At 32.4% G+C, this 25,142-nt stretch overlaps 1 protein-coding gene across 5 annotated transcripts in view; it reads right to left on the bottom strand.

Annotated features, from left to right (window-relative positions):
* Positions 1-7,620: 7,620 nt before the first annotated feature.
* Positions 7,621-25,142, bottom strand: part of LOC143246327 (netrin receptor UNC5C-like) — a 94,175-nt gene continuing 76,653 nt past the window's right edge. For 3 of the 5 annotated variants that reach the window (XM_076492863.1, XM_076492864.1, XM_076492866.1), the window contains 5 exons: positions 18,874-19,020; positions 18,490-18,660; positions 16,195-16,310; positions 15,440-15,541; positions 7,621-8,886 (listed from right to left, as the gene is read on the bottom strand). In XM_076492863.1, coding sequence (XP_076348978.1) covers positions 8,715-8,886; positions 15,440-15,541; positions 16,195-16,310; positions 18,490-18,660; positions 18,874-19,020 — 708 coding nt within the window. In that variant the 3' untranslated portion in view covers positions 7,621-8,714. Of the gene's footprint in view, positions 8,887-14,252; positions 15,096-15,439; positions 15,542-16,194; positions 16,311-18,489; positions 18,661-18,873; positions 19,021-25,142 lie in introns of those variants that run through there. The other 2 variants (XR_013025916.1, XM_076492865.1) reach the window with 2 other exon arrangements.

Genomic DNA, 25,142 nt, shown 5'->3' with positions numbered 1-25,142 from the left:
CTTGTCCTTTCAGCTGTGGGGCTTTATAATGTAATGGTCAATCCCACTATTCGTTGGTAAGTGTTGGCAGTGGGTGGTGATGACTAGCTGCCCTTCCCTCTGGTCTTTCACTGCTACATTTGGGACGGCTAGCGCAGATAGCCCTTGAGTAAGTAGCTTTACGCAAAATTAAAAAAACAAACAAACATACTGCGATTCTAAGTTTATTATGAAATCAGCTTGGAATACGTATTTAAGTGAGTGAAATGAAAGAACGCCATGTTTTTGAATTATCTTCGTATATTGTTGCTCTTAATATTGCATGTTTTATGTTTTGGTTTGTCATCAAATCTTAATCTGTGACGTCTATTTTACGTAGTAATAGTTTATTTTTTGTACCTGTTAGTTATCAGGCAGTATTATATTAAGTTGAATTATTAACAATGTTTTGTGACAATATAGGATCGATTGGTCTATCTCGGCTATTTCATTAACTAAACTAAAACATGATGTATTTTTTTTAAATCTTGAAGTCATCCCATATAAATCGTATTGTTTTCAAGCTTTCTTTTAAACCCGCATTTACTGCTTTCAGAACATCAAAAGGTAACCCATTCCGAAGACCATCCATCCTTTAAAAAAAAAAAAACGTCTTAGCTGAAGATGACACCAACCTTGCCCAAAGTTATACTTTTGTCCCCTCGTCTTCCTCTTCTCACTTTTAAATATGAAAAACTGTGTATCAGTACTATTAATTCCTTTTTCAATCTTAAAACATCTCAATTGGGTCCCCCTGACGTTTTTTCAGGAGAAAGGAGAGATTTCAACCTCTTCTCGTATGACAACCACTCCATTCTAGCAACCCTTTCCAACAATGCATTTTCATTCCTAAGCTAAGTAGGCTATAACTGAACACAGTATTCCAAATATTGCCTAACCACTGACATGCACAATAAAATTATAATATATTTTATACTTGTGTTCATTATTTCTATAAATAGAACCCAAAATCCTATTTGCTCTACCACTAGCAACAGCACACTGTTTAGATGGCTTTAGAGACTGAACAACTATTATACGCGGTTCTTTGTTGTGGTGATTACTAATCGTTGTATTCATACCTCATTAAAAATTGTAGAAAAAGTAAACATTTGCTTATAAAAGCATTTCACTGGGAGATACAGCACGGGAACAGTGTTCAGATTCTTCTGGTATAAATTGTAATGTTTTTGTGTATTAAAAGTGTTGTTTAAAAATAAGTTTTCCTTAAAGAACACAAGTTCTTTATTACTATATTTAAAAACTGCATTAGTCAAGGCATACTGTAGCGTGTCGTATGGTCAAAACAACCTACTGTAAGATAGTAATTAACAGGAGTATTTATTGATGAAACTGTAGAATAGACGACAACTGCCTGTTGTGGATACACAAGTGTAGAGGATGACGTTTCGAAAGTCTTCTGTCTTTCGTCGTCTTTGGACTTGATTGTTTTTTTTTGTTTTGTTGAATTTCGCGCAAAGCTACTCAAAGGCTATCTGCGCTAGCCGTCTCTAATTTCCTAGTGTAAAACTAGAGGGAAGGCAGCTAGTCATCATCACCCACCGCCAACTCTTGGGCTTCTCTTACCAACGAATAGTGGGATTGACCGTAACATCAAACGCCCCTACGGCTAGAAGGGCGAGCATGTTTTGGTGCGACCAGGAGTCGAACCCGCGACCCTCGGATTACGAGTCAAACGCCTTAACACGCTGGGCCGTGTTTGGACTTGAAGGAGTATTTATTCAGCAATTTTCTACATTATGTAGCTCGAACTGTGACAATCCAAACTGTCACGTATTAAATTTTTTTAACTCCTTTACAACGAAAGTGCGGATATGTTTTTGATAGAAAAAGTATTTAACGCTTACAGATTTCTTTTGAAATTTGGTAGACAGAATTTTAGATCCCAAAATTAGGTGTCAAATATAACCTTAATGTAAGCCACGTGCAAAGTTATTCAACAAAACGTTTGGATGAAAGGACGTCCATATACAAAATTGTTAGTTGGGCCAAGCAGTTTATCGATCAAGTTTTCAAAAAAAGCTTATGGGTGAATGGTTTTTATCCGTTGTCGGCGTTGAGCACAAATGTGCTAAATTTCATGAAATTCTCCAAATTAAAGACTGTTTTTTCACACCAAAGGTATTTTTGATTAGATGAAGATAAGTTAGATTTTTGATACGGCTGTACCATATACTTGCGGATGATGACAAAAGCTATTAATCTAGATTCCATGGCGTTACAATAACGGAAGTTATTAACATTGTTTTACAGAAGAAAACCTGCCACAATATATTTTTAAAAATCGTTATTGGTTTGGTAAAGTATAGGCCTGTTCCATATAATTGGGTTGCGATTCTAAAGCTAATGTTGGTTACTACTGAGTGTCATTATGGCTGCTACGGTTTGTTGGTGTGTATTGACACAAAGTCATGATATTTAATTGAAAACACCTTAGCCGTGAAGAAAAGGAACGGCCAAGAAAATATTTAATGTGCTGTTTAAAGAAATGAAATCAAAATTGACAACCAAATTGTTCGCTATACTAACAGCGTTGATAGTAATTTGGTAGTAAATATTTATTTGTTAGTTATCTAGGTCTTTTTTTTTATCCAAAGTAATGTTCCAAGTTTAACAAAAATCGCGGTCTCGCTAGCTATTGAATGAATATTTACTGTAAAATTCCTATCAATGCTGTAAGTTTAGCTACCAATTTATCCAACAATTTTTTTTTCATTCATTTATGGCCACACCTTGTTTTTTCACACCAAAGGTATTTTTGATTGGATGAAGATAAGTTAGAAATTCAGCTAAAACTCAGCCGAATCGAGCTTGAGAAAGCTTGCATTGAAGATGAAAAATAAATTAAGCTAAACGAAGTGGAAAGTTAGACTTAATTCTGATCAGTCAAGGAAAGTGACAACTTTGAACTTAATCAATATGTTAAAGTACCACCATTTTATGAAAATGTAGTTAATAAATAATTTCAGCATTTTGAGAAAGTCGCCCAAACCATTTAATGGCCCACCGAAAAATAGTTATTATTACAAAGTGTTTCGACAAGTAAACGCTCTTTCTCTAGAAGACTATACTAATTATGATAAGATTAAAGCAGCTATTCTTGAAACGTATAAGCTGGTATCGGAGGCTTCTCGCCGAAGGTTTCAAGGTTATTACAAGCAAGATAATCTAATGTATGTACTCGTAGAATTTGTCCACGAAAAATGGGTTTGTTTTGATTGATTATGTAATTATATGCATATTGGCAATAGTTTCACTAAACTAAGACAGTTATGTTTAATAAAGGAATTTAAACGTTGTGCACGTAAAGACCTCAAAACGTGTTTGGACGAAAAGAGAGTTGAATAGCTACAGAAAGTAGATGCTCTTTCTGAAGATTACACTTTAATGCGTAACACCACTTTTCATATAAAACAATTTCTACCATCTCAGAAAAACCAGTATCTGTTCAATCTTCTAAAGCGGAGAATTCTAAAAAACATCTCTGGTTTTAAATCTTCTAACAGTCAGTACAAAACTTCATTAAAACTATCAAGGCCTGTCTTCCATGTTATCTCCGACTGTTAATGTTTGAAAAAGAAAACAAGGTTACACCCAGTGTGTTTGTGGATGTAATTTCATCAGATCATCTACCAGATGTTGTTGATTCAGCCACTGATATAAAGGTTGATATGGTCAGTGAGTAATTTAGACCTTTTTGTCTGTAAGTTTTGTGTCTGACTCTGGTGAGTCTGTTATTGCTCAGAATATTGAGGGTTGCTTTGTTAGTGTTCCTTTTCGTAGAATCTATTTACCATCAGATCTAGTTTTGAGACTAGTTGTGGTTGTAGTGAGACCTATTATATTGATTAAAGGTGTATCATTGTTGTATGGAAACAGTTTGGCTGGGGAAAATCTGTTGTCAAATCCCAAAATAGTTAATGTGCTGATCACTGTTTCATCTCAGGATAATGTTACCATTGAGGAAAATCCCGATGTGCTTCATTCATGTGCTGTGACTCGATCTTAAACTAAGAAATGAAATCAAAATCAAATGAGAAACACATTTTCAGAAGATGATATTATAGATTTGTTTTATACATTTTTTCTGATCCAACAGAGATCTTATGGATGATTGATCTTATGGCAATCCTCAGTAAGTGACAATGTTGGACATGAGGGATCTGGGTCACTTCATGAAGTTGTGTTTGCTAAAAGTAAAATACTTGTTGAATAAGGAAAGGATCCGTAGATATATTCATCATTTAAATATGCACTTCCAAATGATGAAGTGGGGAAAGTTCCAAATTACTATTTTTTAAAAAAAAATTGGCGTGTTTATGAGGAAATTGGGACAACCAGATGTTCCAGCTTCAGAGGACTGTGCTGTGATTTCCAAAGTTATTGTTCCCAAAGCATACTGTTCTGAAATATTGTAAGTTGCCAATGACCTTTCAGGCCTAGAATGGCCAGGTGGGTTGAGGCGTTCGACTCGTAATCCGAGGGTCGCGGGTTCGAATCCCCATTACACCAAACATGCCCTTTCAGCCTTGGGGTCGTTATAATGGGACGGTGAATCCTACTATTCGTTTGTAAAAGAGTAGTCCAAGAGTTAACAGTGGGTGGAGATGACTAGCTCCCTTCCCACTACTAAATTAGGGACAGATAGCCCTCGTGCAGCTTTGCGCGAAATTCTAAAACAAACCATGAGCTTTCCATGCGAGGTCATTTAGATACCATTAAAACACATGACAAAATTATGAAAAACTTCTTTTGGCCCAAAATTAGACAAAATATTTCTCAGATTTGTAAAACATGTCATCCTTGTCAGTTGGCCAGAAACTTAACCAGAAAATTCCTGTTGTTTCTTTGAAACCTATCTCAGTCATCAAAGAACCCTTCAGTCGTGTAATTGTTGATTGTGTTGGACCTTTACCAAAAACGCGATCAGGGAGCCCGTATTTGTTGACTATTATGTGCGCGTCCATTCGATTCCCTGAAGCTATCTCTTTAAGAAACATTTCTAAGACTTTGATTAAGTTCTTGTACTTTGATGGCTTGCTCAAAGAAATTTAGTCTGATCAGGGATCAAATGTTATGTTGGTATTGTTTGAAGAAGTTGTTTATCAGCTCGGTATTTAACAGATCAAATCTGGTGCGTATCATCCAGAATTGCAAGGTGCTCTTGAGAGAGCTCATTCTACCATGAAAAATATGATGCATACTTATTGTTTCGATAACGAGAAGGATTGGGATGAAGAAGTTAATTCATTATTAGTTGCTGTTCAGGATTCGTTGAGTTGGTGTTTAACCATTCAGTGCATGGACCTTTGAAATTGCTAAAAGAACAATGGTTGGAAATCAACCCGAAAGAAATGCGCTTATTGGATTACATCTCGAAGTCTTGGTCCAAACTCTTAAGCACTAACTGCGTCGGGAAAATTAAGTAATTCCAAGCTGAAAAAAAAGTTTATGACTGCAAGGGTGAAGAGTTTAAGTTCTGTCCTGATGACATAGGTTTAGTAATGTTACCCACAATGGGACATCCACTCAAAGCTAAATATCGTTGTCTCTATTAAGCTGATCGGATAGTTAATAATACATACTGTGCTATAGAAACACCTGACAAAAGGGTACGCAGCTATTAAAAAGTGCGACCTATTAAAGGGATACTGGGCTGCTCCTCTAACAAGGTAAAAGAAAAATCTACTTTTGTTACTCTTGGTGGTTCGTATCAGTACATGAAGAATTCTCAAGTGACTTTTCAGTGAGTGGTGCATGAATGTCTGCACAGTCTCAGAAGTTGGAATTTATGTTGACGATATTTCAATTTGCAATGACACTTGGGAAGAACAATTATTATATTACCTGATTTTTTTTTTAATTTGAGAGGCTCACGAAATCTAGACTCACTTTAAATTTAGCGAGTAAAGACAAAGTTGTTTTCTTAGGTTATGCAGTTGGCCACATCCAAGCCAAGAATATCCAATTGAAGCCAAAGTTGATTGTATTGTGAATTCCTCAACTCCTACCATAAAAAGGTTTGATGAGGTTTTGGGGAATGGTTGGTTACTTAAGAAAGTTTTGTAAAAAATTTGCTCATCTCACTTTATCATGAACAAATCTATTGAATAACAATTCAAGTGGTCTGAAACATGTTAATCTGATTTTGAAAAGATCAAATCTTTATTGTGCACTTACTCTGTATTGATGGCACCAGACTTTGATAAGCCTTTTGCATCATCTGTTATTGGTGATAGCGATTTTGACGCTATTCAGTTATATCATACGACAAAGATATTGAACACATTGTTCGTTATTTTTATAAAAAGCTTTACTGTTACCAAAAGATTAATTGGAATTAGTGTTAGTAATGTTAACTTTAGAATATTTCGATAAGTATGTATCTGAATCTCAACAAGTTATAGTCATTTACAGTGATCACAACCCATTGACATGTTAAAACAAAATAAAGGGCAAAAACAGAAGTCTGTTAACTTAAAGTTTATCGTTGCAAAGGGTTGATAAAGGTTGATTGTAAAGGGGTTGATAACATTTGTACTGATGCACTTTTACGTTCTATATAATTTTATAATCATGTGGTTATTTGTATTGATTGTGTTATATACTGTCATGGTTTGATTTTGAATTTCGCGCAAAGCTACACGAGGTCTATCTACGCTAGTCGTCCTTAATTTAGCTGTGTAAAGACCTGAAGGAAGGCAGCTAGTCACCACCACCCACCGTCAAATCTTGGGCTACTCTTTTACCAACGAATAGTGGGATTGACCGTAATATCATAACGCCCTCACGGCTGAAAGGGTTTAGTGTGATGGAGATTCGAACCTGCGATCCTCGGATTACGAGTCGAGTGCTTTAACCACCTGGCCATGCCGGGCCTGTACTGTCATAATTTATGAAGTTGTGTAATAACTTTTGAATATTCAATGTATTGCTTTCTTAATTAAAATTGTCTAACACCAATTTTCATTTCTCCAAGGAGGGAGTTTTGACGGATTTATTATCATATATCTATTTTAATATTGATTTTTTGAAGTTTATATTTTTCGAAATGTACACAACTTATACTGTTAAATCTGTATTGCGAAATTTTCGTTACGTTTGTAAATAAAACCAAGGCGACGCACCAAAAGGCAGTAGATAATTGGTTTGCTATAGTTGGAGTGCTATAAAGAAAATTGTATCTACGTCAACACAAAATTAACTTATTCATCGTGAACTCTCGATAAGATATCAAGGAAGTTTCAGACAAGATAAGTATGTAATTTTGTGAAACGTTTATACATAGATCATTATTTGTAATAGCTGTTATTGTAAATTGTTTCATGTTTGTATATTAAAATATATTTCTATTTAAAAACTGTGTGTATCAGTCTTGTTGGAAAATATCAGGAACTGGATATATGTGAACATTTATTCAACATCTAAATCTAAATTATCATTTAACTCAGTTTCAGGGTATTGAAAATTATAATAGGTTGCGACATTGGAATATCATCATGGTTAAATTGTAATACGTAACAGCTTAAAATGTGTTGCTTCTGATAATTAATATACAAATAACAGATATGTACATTAGTGGCTCACACATTTTATAAATTTTATTTTATGAAATTAAACATCCTCCAAATGTGAAACCAGATGCTTATTTTGTGATGTAAGCTCTGTGACTGCACTTAGAAATACAAAAGACATTCCATCATAAAGTTCCTCCAGTTGTTTTATATTAAAAATTCTAAAAGACAACACTATACAAATACTGTAAGCAACTATTTCCTCTTTTAATTAAAAACGTATAAAGAGTGATGCTTATGTCTATCCTAACAATTCAGTTAAGATTAGTTAAATGTGAGATACGTTGAATTTTTATGAAAATTAATCATCTACTTCTGATTTCGTGCTATTGTTATTCTGTAAACCTTTTTTACTTCATTAAAGAAAATTATTTAATACAAGTAACGTCCAGGCTTTTCAGGTGTTAACAAATTATTAATTTTTAATTACGTATTTCCGATATATTTTTATTCTCCATCTGAAGTTATTAGTAACAAATTATGTGGAAGAGATTTATCTATAACGATCTCAAAACCATAATTACAAGTATAAAACGTATGAAATATACTGTACAAGTTGGTCTTATCAAAAAATCATAGTGAAATATTTTTATCCTGGAAAAAAATTGTGATTTCAAGCAACATAAAATGTAAAAAAAAGAAAAAAATGTTCAAATAATATTTATTCATTATTAAAAATATTGTAATTATGTATATTTAAAATATTGATTAACTTAAATTGAGATAATCTAGGTATAGGCACAATATGTATATATACATATATATACACACACACATGTACTCATTTTTAATTACTTTACACTATATACACCAACAAATGAGAGAGCAAAACTATTGTTATTCATAATAATGACAATCACACTCAAAAGTTTCCTACGTGTTCTGAGTTTCTTGGCACAGATGTCTGCATAGTTTTGATTTCTATAAATAAAGTTTAGGACAAAATAAATGAGGCACCATACTGTTTTGTTATCCCACGTTACGGTCATTATGTTGTTTACTTTCTTTCTATGATCCATCGTTTAACTACTAAATGCAGATGTTTCAATACTAATTGAAATTAGCAGCATGATCCTTAACAATTGTTATCATTTTCTCTCTTCAAAGCCATGGTCCAGTTTCTTCTTCAATGATTACCGAAGCATCATAACGCCCCATAACTCTACACGAGTTTAGAAGATCAGTTAATGCAGTGGGTTCTGGGTGCTTGGCTTTCCAGAGATCGAGGATGTGTTCAGTTGGGCTTGGTTTAGTTGCAAAGTAATTCAAATACCTGTAATATAAATAAATAAACAAAAAATATAGTAGTCTGATTGCTTAGATATACATAATCTGAAAACTCGCGAAGATAGAATTTTAATGTTATTTGGTGAATAATGAAGCTGTAGAAGATCACATGATAATTTTTAAACAACAGCAACTAAACAATTTACAGTCCAACTTGCTAGCATTTCAGCTAAAGTAGATATTGTAATTATTATTAGAAAGTTATTTGTACATACATATCGCTATATTCAACCACACTTATTTGTATTTATCATCTTATAGATTTTTTAATTGTCACAAAACGTTTAACAAAACAGTACGAAACTTTGTATGATATTAACTCTTGACACCCAACAAAAAGAAAAAGAAAACCTTCAGAAAGATTTGTAAGAGAAAAATCGAGATCAAAGAGCTTTGGGACTCTCAGGTTCGAGAAAATCGATTTATTTAAAAATTGATATTAACCTGTAAGAAGCTGGTAAAAAAATCCAAATTCATATCTGCGCTTATATTTTGATAACTTTTTATACTGGGCTCTAAAACCTGAAGCAAAGGAGTTTTCAAGCTCTGAAAATTAACTTTACTGATATTTGAAAAATAGTATGTTCGTACTAGAGATTCTTCAATTAAATATCTGTGTTTAACTTCTGAAATTTTTGTACTGGACCTTCTAACAGCGAATCAAGAGGCCTTGGAAGATCTCATAATTGGGTACTTGCATTTGTTTGAAATTTGATAAGAACGTCAATTTTAATTGGAAGCAATGTGTATATTTTGTACTGCACGTATTTTCATAATGAATTTGTTATACGAAGTTTCATTGAAATAATAGGTAAATAAAATAATATTTTCAGTTCTTCGACGTTTATTTTTAACTTAAAATTGATCACTTGCATGTAAATAAATTTGTTCTTTTAATTATTTTTAATTAAAATTTCTAAAAAATGCATTTTTCCACCAGATCCATGCATCATCAATGATTGCATTTCAAACTTACCAGTTGAATGAGGACTTGATAAACAATAAATAAGCTGTCTTTACAATATAATTCATTTATAATGGAAATTTGAAGATTATTTAAAACTATTTGTTGGTGTTGACTCTGAATGAAACTGTTGCCTTTAAAATAATTGATTTATAATTTTATATAAAAGTACATTCACATTTTACATCACATTATTAATGAACACATTAAACATTTGCAATACAAAATGAAAAATAAATCTCAAGACAATATATAAAAGAAGCGTTACTTTTAAAGTTAAAGAAACCTTTTGGTTACTACATAACATCTTAAAGTTATTTTTCACAGTACATAAACACAGTTATATTATTGCAATACATACAAAAGCCTATAATGCCATAATTTAACAAACATTTTATAATTTAAATTTTAAATTAAATTATCGCTCTTTAAATACTAGATTATAATTAATTTCAAGCATATTAAGCAAAATTATGTGATTTTGCATCTAAGTTTTTTTAATAATTGGTCAAGAAACCTATTGTTATTTTTATCGCGTTTATTAATTTGATTGAAAATTTTTGTTTTCTAATCCATAGCCTAATGTTGCTCTGTAAGACTTACATTAACCGATTTTTGAGTTGTAATGATAAAACAAAGTAAGAAACGTCAAAATAATACGTTCCAAGCTAGAGTTGATTGTAAATTGTTTCTGAGATCTGTTGCTTCAAATAGTTTAATGATCTAGAGTTTTAGGTTTTTATTTGGTGCTTTCCCACCATAGTACGACTGTTTTCAAATGAAATGTAAAACTTTCAACAGTTTTCTAAGTATGCTTGAGTGATTAATAACAACCTTTTTGGTAAGATCTTATATCTTACAATTCTGCATTCAAGCAATTAATCTCAAAACTTGCATGATAATGCAACGTTGTTTGTGAGGCGAAGAACGCTTAAGTAACTAATATGTTAAGAAATGTGAAATTATTAATTATTATAATCCTTTAAATTAATTTTAAAAATGGCGTTAGTAAAATAGATCGCTAGAAGAATGGCTGAAAAAAATCCATATTGTTACTTTTATTACCATTTATTGTCCAGCATGATATAAAGATAAAAGTAAAGTGTTTTTTACATGTATTTTTGCTCAATAAATGACAACCATAATGAAATGTGTGTTTTTCTTATAGTCAAGCCACATCGTGAAGTGAATCGAACCCTGATTTTAGCGTTGTAAATCCGTAGACTTATCGCTGTACTAACGGGGAACTATTGAAGTGTTGTTTGCAAAATTACCAATGCCATTCAACTCTCGAATACTGAATATTATTCATACTTATTTTTCTTTTTCATTCTTTGTTCGTAAACATTGCATTTTAAATATTTCGCATAGAACATTGGCTAGAAACCTAAATAAGAAATAAATTCAAACTAATACTGAAAGTTGTACAAGTTCTGAAAAGTTCTTATTGAAGTTATTGTTGAAAGTATTAGATAGGGTGTTTAATAAATTAAATTTATTTCTACATTAACTAAAACGTAACGACGTTGCACGTCTTTTTTTCTTCTGCTAGTATTAATAGGCCTAATACGTTTTTTAATATGAATATTGTAGGATTATTGCCAGTATTTATTATTTATCAAAATCTGCCAGAGAAACCTATATCTTCTGTAGAAGTATAGAATCACTTAAGGATAATGAATGCATACTAAACGTGCTAATAAATATCAAAGGTCGTTATTTGGATGTTGTCAGGTTTTATATATATATATATATGGGCAGGATTCTTTACAGTAGATGTCTGTGACTTGTTTACGATCAATTTCGATAATAACCAAACAGAATACAGTCCATTTGCTTGAAAATAATATACTAAAACAAGTCAAACGTATTTAGGTAAATGTTCATTACCTTGTTGGTTACCGCAGTTGTATCCAGAGCTTTAAATAATTGTTTCTTTTTCATCAAAATCCATAATACTAGAACAGTTACTTCAAACACAATTTGACAGAACAATTTATTTGCCATACTCTGATATTACAATACAGTTTGTGATAATATCACTTTAAAATCACCACTAAAATGTCAGTTATCAGAGCTGTATCCAGAATTCCAAACAATTGTCTCTTTTTCGTCATAGTTCAAACAGTCTGGTTCGATTACTTTAGAACGCAATTGTCAAGACAAATTCTTTATCTCTACTCTGTTAAGGCAGTACAATATGTAATAATGTCACTTTAAAACCGTCACAATGTTATTTACAGCTACGTAGTCTATCTGTTTATATCTTTATAACTAATGAGCTCGAACTACATTTTGAACGCGTATTTATAGCTTCATCAAGGCCTAGAATGTTCCACACATTACGAGATACTATGGTTTGAGTAACATGAAGCAATAATACAACAACCACCAGTTCACAACAATTGAACTACACAACCTATGATTCGCGCAATTATGCAAAGAAATCTGCGATAAACTATCGCTTGTAAAAATATCTAAATTCCACAGTCGCGCGAAACTTCAACAATCTAAATCATAACACTATTATAATATATATATTTAACAGATGTTTTCTTTCTAAATACAGGTGAAAAGTACGAATTAGAGGCTTAAACCTAAATTTCTTATTTCTTGATAATCTGATAGCAGAAACTTTATGCTCAGATTTTTCGGAATATAAAAAACAGTACACTACATGAAATAACTCAAGTTTTGTAAAACATATATCGTCTTTACAGTGTATTTTGGCTCATATCATTTTGAGAGTGAATGTATGAATATGATGTTCGAAAAGTTTGGAACCATAAATGATTTACAGCCTTTCTTATTTTTAATACGTGTCTGATAACGGCGCCTTCGACCATTAGAAGATCGAATTAATCCTATTTTTAATCTGAATATGTTTCGAATTACACGTACAGCATGTGGAACACATTTCGTAAAATTTGTTGAAGTTCTTGCGGTTCCAGACTTTTCTAACATCTTATATAGCAAGTAAAAAGAGAAAGCGATAAAATATTAGAGAAATATTATTATAGTTAGAATTGTGTAATTTACATAAATAAAAAAAAACTGTTTTCAAAAATACGAATAAATATATTAAAATGGGAGAAAATTCAATTTTAAATTACAACCCCCAAAACGAAGGAAATTAATTCAGAAACATTCAATTTTCTCAGCATATTTAATAAACAAAATTATACACTTAACAGACCCATATCTTAGAGCATCCAGCTGGTTAATCATTACTATGGAGACTAAACGTTCTAACTGGTATACTTTTCTTTGAAGAATATGTTCCAGCTTGCACATCAATAGCATCACAAAGCATTTAAAAGTAAGATAAACTTTTATTTATAATATTCTAACATGTTTGTTTAATCTTGAAGAAAAAATGTAAAATTAGTTTATATGCAAGTAATTAAATTTTTTTGCACGTGACAGCAGTTTACCAAATAAAATGCACGTTGTTTAGATCTATTTGTCATTTTAGGTTAAAGTAAGCAGTCAGTTCTTTTTAGAAAATATAAGTGCACAAAATATTGATATCATTAGATAGTACGAAAACTGGCAGATTAGTAGAATCTTAAAATGTGTTTGAAACAGAAAAAAGGAGTAAGTCTTGGGAACATGTAAAATGAAACCTTTTTCGTGTTCAAATTAATGTTTTCATTGTATTTTCTTACAGCACAGCTAGAATTTGTAATACTTTGCTTATTAAACTCGTTTTCAGGGATTTTTCTTTTGTATTTTATGGTTTCGATAAGATCAGTTTATGAATTTCTTGAATATGTATCGCAATTTGAAAAACATTTAAAAGTATGTCAGATCCCTTAAAGCAAAAAATAACAGCAAAATACAATAATAATAAAATAACAAACAAAGCAAACCTTTTTGACGTCTTAGCCTACCAATCAATCAGCTATACATGTATGTCCCAGAGCTTAAAAGAATAAACTCAGATTTCGATATTTGCGTTAACACAACTTTGCGTTTAGCAACAACGAACTAGCCTCAATGTCTTAAATTTGAGAACAAAGTGATATTAGTAATTTGTTTACTTAATCAAAGTATTGTCTTGTCTCAATCCTATTTAACTATCTTTTATTATATGTTTATTAACATTTTATTGATGTGATTTTGAATCTTAATATACTAAAAATTAAAGAATAATTATATTCTTATACTTTTTTATATGAAAACAAAACAAACACTGAGAAGTTCAATGCTGGTGAAACTTGTTTATTACAAATATCCCAGGTAACAAATTCAATCAAGTCGAAAAAATTCATTTACAAATAACATAAATGCAAAATTAACCAAAAATACCAATATCTGGCTGCACAAAATCAAAGAAAAGATAACTTATTAAGATGAACAACCTTATCAAAATAGATCTTTAATACCTGGTGAGCTCTCCTTTATTTTCTCTGTTCCCATACTGCTGATGACATTTTAAATAACTTGTGTCAGCACAATCCACTCTTAGGTGAGAGCAAATGTGAGCTCCTTAACATTTGTAGGAGAAGATTATCTGTTTATAGCTGCTTTCCTTAAATAAGTCCCACTTCCATGCATGCTTAATCAGAGTTAGAATTAGTGACTTATCAGGCCAATTCAATACCTTTGTTCCTACATACTAGAAAAAAAACAACTACTGTATGATCCTGGCATTATCCTGCTGTTACAAAAACTCATCTTCTAGAGCAAAAGAGTGAACAATCGGTAGCAGGATTTCATCCACGTAAACTTTTGTTGTTCATCCACCACATAGTTCCCACATACAGATGCCACCCCAACAACGGTGGATAAAATTACAGGCCAAATATCGCTATTATTTACCTCTCCAGATCCTCATACGTCGATCACTTGAAAATACACATTACAGAAGCTCACTGATGAAGGGTCCAAGTGAAATATTTTTGGGCAAATGTCAGCCACGTTGTTCGGTATCTTGGAATTGGTACACAAACTTTAGCTAGTATGCTGAGCCAGAAATAAGCCTGTTCCTGATTGTTGAGCACAATACACGTACTCCAGTGATTTGCTGAATTCGTTCTTGAATACACTAGCGCTGCTGGTGTGATTTCTAAAGCCTAGTTCCGGAGACATCAGTCGTCCTTCTTTGGTCCCATTCTGAACTTCTGGTGCATTTTCTTATGGTCTGACCACAGATTGTGACACGCCCATGATTTGAGTCACCTCAGTATTGGTGCGGCACCCCTGAAACAGTGTGACGACTCTGCAAACTTCAGTTTCTGTTAATATGTCTCTAACAGCTTACCCACTCTATCAAAAAGTCAATACTAGCAGGAACATCCACAAACTGAATTTTTTCAACATCCTTCCTAATAAATAAAAACTAGCCTTTTGTTTTGCATAGGGAACCATTGACAAACAGACTTCCAAAACTAAGTACGATTAGTGTAATTTTCTACAATAAATATACTAAATCTGAAAGAAAAACTCCATAACCTCAAAATATATAAACTTAAACAAACCTCATTACCTTTTAATTTTTATGAGTTACATACATTACAGCTATTGCGAAAGTGTTTTGACCCCACTTTTTTTTTTTACAATAAAGTTTTACCTGTCCACTCCTAATTCTTGGGCCAACCTTCTCCAATCATTGCCTTTAGTATTAGGAGGATCAAAACAGGCACATAGTTTTTTCAAAATTTTTGGTGAAATTCTAAACATATAAAAAATCAATATTAAGTGCTATTAATTCATAATATTTATTACAGTCTCAGTTACTGCACATAAAACAGCTCCAAATACTTTAATAATTAAATCAATGAAAATAAGCAAACTTCATTGTGATTCTCCTTATCAGCTGTGTTTATTCGTTTAGTTATTTAGATTCTCTTTACAAATCAAATCGAATTTTTTAGAGTTGAAATGTCACATGTTTAGGCATTAATAAGCTAATATCACATTTTGCATGTATCATATAGTGTTTCAATAAAGGTATATAAAAGGTAAAATCTGGATTTATGAGACTGCGGTCGCTCTATTCTTGTACAAGAGTATAATTTCTAATCTAAATTTGCATAACTTTTTAAACTGCTTAACGAAGTCCCTTTGATCTCTTGGCAATTCAAATGAAGAACATTTTGGTCAACTTTTTTTAACATTTAAAATATACAAGAAGTAAAACAAGCACAAATAAATTAAAACAAAATTTACATTATGATTCTGACTTCGAAACTTCCACCTTAAATTACATATTTAGAAGAGTTTTACCCTAAAGTTTATTGGTTTTTGGATACTAGCTTTATGTACGTATTAGCATAAAAATTATAATAAGTGTTTTCTTAACTGATATTATACAATATATGTTACCTAAATTCCTGTGCAGAACGGTCTACCGGAGACAACAAACTCGTTTTGCCCATTGTATTAACAGCAGTGTTTATTAATGGAGCTGATATTGATACAGCAGGGCCTGATGATACCATCTGGAAGAAAACATTACTTGACTGAAACTTATGTAAATAAGAATTTAAAAACGAAGCAAACTTAACCTATTGTATAAAACAATGAAATATAAAAAACACTGGATCGATGTCGTAAGTTTCCATTTATTATCAGAAACAGCAGCATAAACCTTATGATTGGGGATGAGATAAGTCACTTAACTTTATCAGTTACAAAGTCTTTGAATAATATTTGGTAGATAGCACACAAAGCAATAATACACCTTACGATAGATAATCATGAGTTATAATTTGATATAGAAATATCCAGAATATGAAATCGCACACCTAATCAAATAGGATTGCATTTTGTGCATTGAAGGTATGTTATAAAGTAGATGGTATTTTCTTGTGAATAAAGGCACAGAAACCGACATTTTTTTGGCACAATGAAAGGTAAAAATATTTATTATTTCTTACAACCTACTAGTTTCGCTAGCAAAGTATTTTGAAGCTGCTAAAGTGATATGTTAACAATGTGTACACACTTTTTAACTGACATGCTAAAGAGAGGGCAAATCCTTAACAGTACCCACCGCCAAACTCTTCAGCTACTATAGTGGGATTTGATATCTCTCTTACAAGGAATCCACTACCCAAAATTGTGGACCATAGTTTTTTGGCTAATGAACGTAAACTCTGGACCCTCATCTTCACTTTCCGGTAAGCTAACCATAGGCCACTCCTGGCAACAGATGTATGAGAATTCTAAGTTATGTAACCACATGTGATACACCTTTACTTCTTCAAGTACCATAAATAGGAATGTGTACCAAATACATATTCCAGGGTTTTCGATCAGTAAATGGGTCTTTATACTCCTTCATTGTGAATCCCAAATAAATGTAAAACAAGCACACTCATCTCCAGAGAGAAATTAATTATATATTCATTCGAGAGAGTTTGAAACACAAATTATAAAGCAGCTAAGAATGCTTATGCACTATTATCGTACTAATCAAAAAAGTAGATGAAAATTCTAGTAACTGAACTTTAAATTATAAAAGGTGGCTCGCATTTACTTTAGAGACATTGTACAGCATTTAAGTACTTCATTTTCAAAGAGCTATAGAAATGGAATTCACTTTCTTAATAAATCATATTAACGGTTTAAAGATGCATGATATTTGCTAACATAGCTACGCTGAAGTTTCCTCAGAATAAATTATTCTTCAACAAGAATAGAAAAATGATCATGTCAAAAACAGAAAACGTTTAGATAGCAAATCAATTCCTTAACCCTTACTCCCCAAAAAAAAAAAAAGAAAAAAGCGAAGCTGTTTCGATAATATTTGTGGGTAACAAAATATTTACTAGCATCTGGAATCTTCTGTTCAATTGTGAGAATGTAAGTGAAAGAACACTTGTCGTCCATCAAGTTTTGAAAACAAAAATGTTCCAAGATTGAAATAAAATTATATATATATAGATAATCGTGATAGCAAACCCGGTTTTATAACTATGAAAACTATTCATTTCACTGTAGTCTACAAGTTGATATTATCTTTATCTTTTCATTTCGATCTATTATTGCAAGGGAACTTGTCTCATTTACTTTTAGACAAGCTCGAATGTCTCTCTCTCTGTGGGTCTATTTCTTTTGCACGGCAACATATTTACAGCTACAAACTCCAAACGTGGAATACACATACAACTTTATTAAATAGAACAATAATAAAGTCAGAATATGCTGTAAAATACATTTGACCATATAGTAAAAATCAGGAAACCTAAAGGTGGGAAATTTTGTATTGGAAACCCAAAATGTCGTGTAAAGTGAGTGCAAAAAGCAGGAGAAATGTATCCAGTTTTGTTTTAATTAAAATAGTTTTAGCAGTTTTGAGCACTTGTTATTTTTATTGATTTTAATCAAAGCATTTAATGAGGCAAAGAGTCATCTCGATTTTTTGCTAAAAACTATAATTAATTTGGTTGGTTTAACCGAACAACTCAGGATATTTAAAGTGATTTTCATCCAAACAACACCAGGTACTCTGATAGTTGTAAATAAATAAACATTTTACAAACAAATATGTATGCACTGTTATATTTCGAAACAGCATTATTCATCTATGTGTATATGTTTATAAATGTGAAGCGTTCTTGGATGAGGTAATAACTAACTAGTCAATTAAGACTTAATATTACTGAATAAGCTTACGTCACGAAGATCTGTATTAATCTGGAACAGTTGACGATGTGCTTGAAATCCTCGTTGATAAACTAAAATATGATAACGAATTGTTTGAATTGAACGATCAAGATGTTTTAAAGTGAAGGAACAGTGGAGTTGGTTCAGTCTACCGCTCCATACATGTTGAAATGGGATTTCCTAAGTGTGAACAAAATGTACATATCAGATTTTTTTCATAAAATAAAATTGGCATTTACAAACATTAAACGGCAACATACACAACTATTAAAAGTAAAAACGTTCTACTAGTGACTTAAATTATAATGAAAACTATTACTCATTCAAAGCCTATTACACAAAGATAAAGTAGTCTGATAAAAAAGATGTTTTGATTAACGGATATGGACACACCTGATAATTACCACCAGGTTTACACTTCCAACCAGGACCTATGTCTTCTAGACAGAGACAAAGATTAGATCCTCCATCCTGGAACCACATAGATTTAGGGGCGTTTAATAACTTCCCTCCCAGTTCTTTCTCCACGTTAACTACTCCCTGAAAACAAAAGTATGCAAACAATATTTCAGTGCTATTACTTAAATGGAATGCATATTTACTTGTATAGTAATTGTTTTACTCAAATATCTTAAGCGTTAACCTTACCAAATGTTTCTTTGTTTCTTTTCCTAAAATAATTGATTGAAACGTCATTAAAATTTCAAGAACGTGTGAAGGTGATCCCGTTATGACATTGTAATCTGACTTTGCACGTCCAGAACAGCTGGTGGTGCTCGGCTGTATTTCAGAATTGAAACAAGCTTTGAACATTAGATGAGCACCAGGTAAGTTTTACTGTAAGTAATAATTTATTTATTTTTTTTTAGTTTTACTTGTTATGTACTACAATTTCAAAGACTAAAACTGAGTTAAGTGATAATGTAAATTTAAAAATTAAATAAATGTAAATATGCATCCAATTTATGATACCCGCCAACAAGACTGATACCAAGTTTTCATTTTTTATACAAATATATTTTAATATACAAACAATAACGTAAGTTACAATAACGGTTATCACAAATAATGATGTATGTAGTTTTACCAGCTTACAAACAATATCGAATCTTCCTTTCGCTCTAGAATTTACTTGATGTCTTATCGAGGGTTCACGACGAGCGAATTAATTTTGAAATGATGTAATTCACTTAACACGGAGCTAGCTAGCTATCTCTGTGGTCTTTGTTTATAACATGTCGATTATTGATAGAGTTTTTCACAGTTGAACTTATATATGTCTTCGTAAAAATATTAATGTCCAGTGTTAATCTGCTGAAGTTAAATGGTCTGTAATGTTCGAAGTTTATAAGCGTTCCTGGTCAAATATCTGAAGTTCCTGATTAATAAACGTTAACCACAGTTACAGCTTTTTGAGGTTTTATAGTATAACAACTGTAGCAAACCAATAGTATCTACTGTCTCTTTGTCGTGTTGGTCACATTTATAGGTGTAAGGAAGGTATTAACGATACACTAGTGAATCTTTTATAACTTAGTGAATAGACGGGAATTTCACAATACCAATTTAGCAGTATAAAATATATATATATATTCATAATTACAATTTTAATTTAAATAAAAATCGATTTTAAAATAGATATATAATAGTAAATGTATCAAACCTCACTTCTTAAAGAATTAAAAATTGTTAAACGCCAATTTTTAACTGAGATATCATACACACACATTAACAAGAACACAATAATTATAATACATTAGTGAAGAATTATACAACTTCAATAATCGTGACAGTATATAACACAATCAATACAAATGGTCTTATATTGTAAAAATTACCTAGCACGTAAAAGTACATTAGCACAAATGTTAACAACCTCTTTGACATGGATTATCTTCAAATAATACTCTTGTAATGTTAAACTCCAATTTAACAATTTTCTGTTTCTGCCCTTATTTGGTTCCAAAACGTCAGTTGGTTATGATTAATGTAAATGACAATGTGTTGTTGTGATTGAGATACATGCACATTGAAATGTTCTAAAGATAACACTAGTCAATGTTTCTTTTTGCACAATATAATAATTCTTCTAGTGACAATTAACTTTTATTAGAAAAATAACAAACAGGGTGTTCAATACTTCTGTCGTATGATTGTAATAAAAAAGCACTAGTACCACAATCGCTGTCATAAACAGCTAATTTGAAAGACGTACCAAAGTTAGATATCATCAAGCGCACATAAAGAGTTGACCTTTTGAAAAACAGATTGGCATGTTTCTGACCACTTCAATTTTTTATTTTTCTTCAGTATGTCTGTTAGTAGTACAGTGACGTCAGCAAAAGTTTTGTAAAACTTTTTGTAATAATAAACCATTCCCAAAAATCTCAAGTTTTGTTTTCGGTAGGAGTTGGAATAAATGTGTTCCGAAACGTCCGACCCTTATAAATAAGTGTTTCCTGTTTCGTTAACCGTCTTTATTTTTCCTTGGCTCTAAATCGTAAAGTTTTGGATGAGTAATAAATCTTTGTTTATAAAGTTTATTTAACTTATTTAAGTACTAGCAAAAACCCAAGGGAGTTTATAGACGAACAACTCTAAAATCTACGGTTCCGTTTCCTGGAATGAACAGACTGCAGGTAGGCCATTGTGTAGTAAAATTGCTAAAGAAAGACTTTGTTATACTGCATGAGAATCTGAGGCATCCTTAAATTTCTGAGGAATTCTATTCAAAAACTAGAAGAAACGTATTTTTTCTCCTGTTTGTGTATAATTCATGATATAAGGGATATCCGAGTGGTAAAACAACAACAAAGGGAGTGTATATATTACATCTGTATATAAGAACACATATTAATAACACCTTTAGATTATGTAACTCAGTTACTGATAGGAAAACAAATCAATAACAAATACACTATAATAAATGGAAAACGTTTAGCGATATGTATCACGAAACAAAGTAGACGACCTATGATTTTTGAATTTGTTACATAGTGATATTTGTATAATGTATGCATGCACACATTACATGGTCAAAAGACATGGACATCCCTTCTAATTTGTGGGTTCAGCTATTTCAGCCACATCCATTACTAACAGGTGCATAAAATCAAGCATACAGCCATGCAATCTCCATAGACAAACATTGGCAGTAAAATGGGTCGTACTAAAGAACTCAGTGACTTTCAACGTGGCACTGTCCTAGGATCCACCTTTCCAACAAGTCAGTTCATCAAATTTCTGCCCTGCTAGAGCTGTCCCGGTCAACTTTAAGTGCTGTTATTGTGAAGTGGAAAGGTATAGGAGCAACAACAGCTCAGCCACGAACCGGTAGGCCACACAAGCTCATAAAAACCGCCGAGTGCTGAAGCAGGTAGCACGTAAAAATCGTGTGACCACAGTTGCAACAGTCACTACCAAGTTCCAAACGGTCTCTGGAAGCAACGTCAGCACAAGAACTGTTCGTCGGGAGCTTCATAAAGTGGGTTTCTATGGCCGAGTAGCCGCACACAAGCCTATGATCACCATGCACAATACCAAGCGTCAGTTGGAGTGATGTAAAGCACATCGTCATTGGACTCTGGAGCAGTGGAAACGCGTTCTCTGGAATGATGAATCACGGTCATTATCTGGCAGTCTGAAGGCCGAATCTGGGATTGGCGGTGCCAGGAGAACACTACCTGCCTGAATGCATAGTGCCAACTGTAAAGTTTTGTGGAGGAGGAATAATGATCTTGGATTATATATGCAAAAACGGCTCGTTTGGGTTGAGAAAATATTTTACATAGAAGAGCGAACAACGTTTCGACCTTCTTCGGTCATCGTCAGGTTCACAAAGAAAGAGGTAACTGACCGGTAGCTGACCACATGTTTGAAAGGGGTTGTGTAACTGAGTGTCGGAATGTAGAGGGCGGTATTAGATGTTTGAATATACAATTTTATTTTATTTTATTATATTAATATAGGTATAAAGGCGTTCCTTTATATTGGTTTATTTTGGGTTTAAGTTGTTGTATAAGTAAGGATTCTTTAATTTTGTGTTTGTTTCTTTATTTAGTATGATCAATATATATAGTATATCAAAGACTCTTTTAATTTCAAGTCTAATCTTAATCAACTTAATCATAAAGCCTTAATAGCCAGTTTCGATGTGATATCCCTCTTTACAGAAGTTCCAACCGCTGAAGCCTGCAAGATACCCTTAGAACTCTATATCCAAGATCCTAACTCATCTATAGACATTCCCAGCAACCAATTAGCAACCCTCATAGAATTAACCACGATGAAGACAAACTTCATGTTCAACAACCACAACTATATACAAACAAATGGCCTATGCATGGGCAACCCAGTATCACCAGTTCTAGCCAATATTTTTATGACACAAGTTGAAACACAAGCAATTAACACAGCATTACATCCACAACTATACTGGTACAGATATGTAGATGACACGGTTGCGGGATTCAAATCTACAGAACACATACTTAATTTTTTCAATCACATTAACTCTATACATCCCAACATTAACTTCACATGTGAACAGGAAGAAAGCAATCAAATATCATTTCTTAACCTCAAAATTACAAGAACCGACACACAATTCAAAACAGAAATCCACCGAAAAATCACCCATACTAGACTATACATTCCTTGGGACTCAGCACATGAAACAAAACAAAAACTCAACATACTAAGAAACCAAATAAACACAGCCATAAAACTATGCTTACCAGATAAAATTAACGATGAATTAGACAAAATAAAACAATACTTCATCAATATCAATAAGTTTCCTCCACAAACCGTAGAAAACATTATACGCACACACCTAGACAGAAAGCAAAATCAACCAACTAAAGTAAATATATCTCACGAATCAAAAAATCACGAAACCATATACTGCTGTATACCATATATTCCTGACATCAGCAAACAAATAACCAACATTTGGCAAAAACTAGTAACAAAATATGACATTCCAGTTAATACCAAATTTATTCAAAAACCAGGCACAAAACTGAGGTCTATACTATGTAAAAACTACACTGACAAACACCACACCAACATTATTTACCAGGCACAAAACTGAGGTCTATACTATGTAAAAACTACACTGACAAACACCACACCAACATTATTTACAAAATACAATGTGATAACTGCCACGACTTCTATATTGAGAAACAAGTAGAAAATGGAAACCAGATTCAAAGAACATAAAAAGTCACCTTCACACGTTTTCGAACACTGCAAGTCAAATAAACACAACAAAACCATAGAAAACACTCAAATACTAAATAAAGAAACAAACATAAACAAACGCAAAATTAAAGAAGCCTTACTTATACAACAACTTAAACCGAAAATAAACCAATGTAAAGGAACGCCTTTATACCTATATTAATATAATAAAATAAAATAAAATTGTATATTCAAACATCTAATACCGCCCTCTACATTCCGACACTCAGTTACACAACCCTTTTCAAACTTGTGGTCAGCTTCCGGTCAGTTACCTCTTTCTTTGTGAACCTGACGATGACCGAAGAAGGTCGAGACGTTGTTCACTCTTCTATGTAAAATATTTTCTCAACCCAAACGAGCCGTTTTTGCATATATATTTCTCAACAAGTGGGTTTCTCGACATCACTGATAATGATTTTGGATTGTTTTTCATGGTTTGGACGAAGCTCTTTAGTTCCAGTGAAGGAAGATATTAATGCTGCAGCATACAATGAGATTCTAAAGAACTGTGTGCTTCCAACTTTGTGGCAACAATTTGGGCAAGGCCTTTTTTTTTTTTTAGCATGACAATGTTCCTGTGCACAAAGCGAAGTCCATACAGACATGTTTTGCCGAGATTGGTATGGAAATAATTTGCTGGCTTGTACAAAGCCCTGACCTCAACCCCATCGAACACCTTTAGGATGAACTGGAATGCTAAATGCAAGCCAGGCCTTCTCGCACAACATCAATGCCCGACCTCATTAATGCTCTTATGGCTGAATTGGAGCGAATTCTCGTAACCATCTTCCAAAATTTCGAGTTGATATAGGTACAGTTCGCTTAAGGCTAACTGGCTAGTTGCTTCATTAAGAAATACTGACATTCGAAGTTAATTCTCTGAAGTTAGAAACTAAACGCCTCTGATCAACTATCTGCAATTTCCCGATTGATAAACGTTTATCACTGTGATAAGTTCCGAGATTTATAATATACTAACTGTAGCAAACCAACAATATATAAAACTGTCTTTCCGTGTTGCGTTGGTTACCTTTTTTAAGCTTAAGAGATTTTCTAGAAATTTAAGTTAAGGCAACAATAGCAGTATTTTACACTTACACATCGTACGTTGTTCATTCTTACAACGTGAGGATCTCCTACGAATTAAGCAATAAGCAGGAATTTCGCCATACACATTTAACATTATAAGTTATATGCCTTTCTAAATATATAATTAACTATATCAAAGATCAATTTTACAATAAATATATATCAGTAAATCCGTTAAAACTCGTATTTCATCATATTAAACGAAATTTCTCAATCATAACGTCAAGAGCCTTCAAGGAAACAGATATCTAAATTAAAATATCAAAAATATATTTTACAACATTAACATAGAATTATAATTTTGCAATGTTGATCGCTAAGAC

Source organism: Tachypleus tridentatus, chromosome 3 (genome assembly GCF_004210375.1).
Source record: "Tachypleus tridentatus isolate NWPU-2018 chromosome 3, ASM421037v1, whole genome shotgun sequence".
Taxonomy (NCBI): domain Eukaryota; kingdom Metazoa; phylum Arthropoda; class Merostomata; order Xiphosura; family Limulidae; genus Tachypleus; species Tachypleus tridentatus.
The sequence above is the reverse complement of the archived record's forward strand: the minus strand, read 5'-3'. Positions and strand labels throughout refer to the sequence as shown.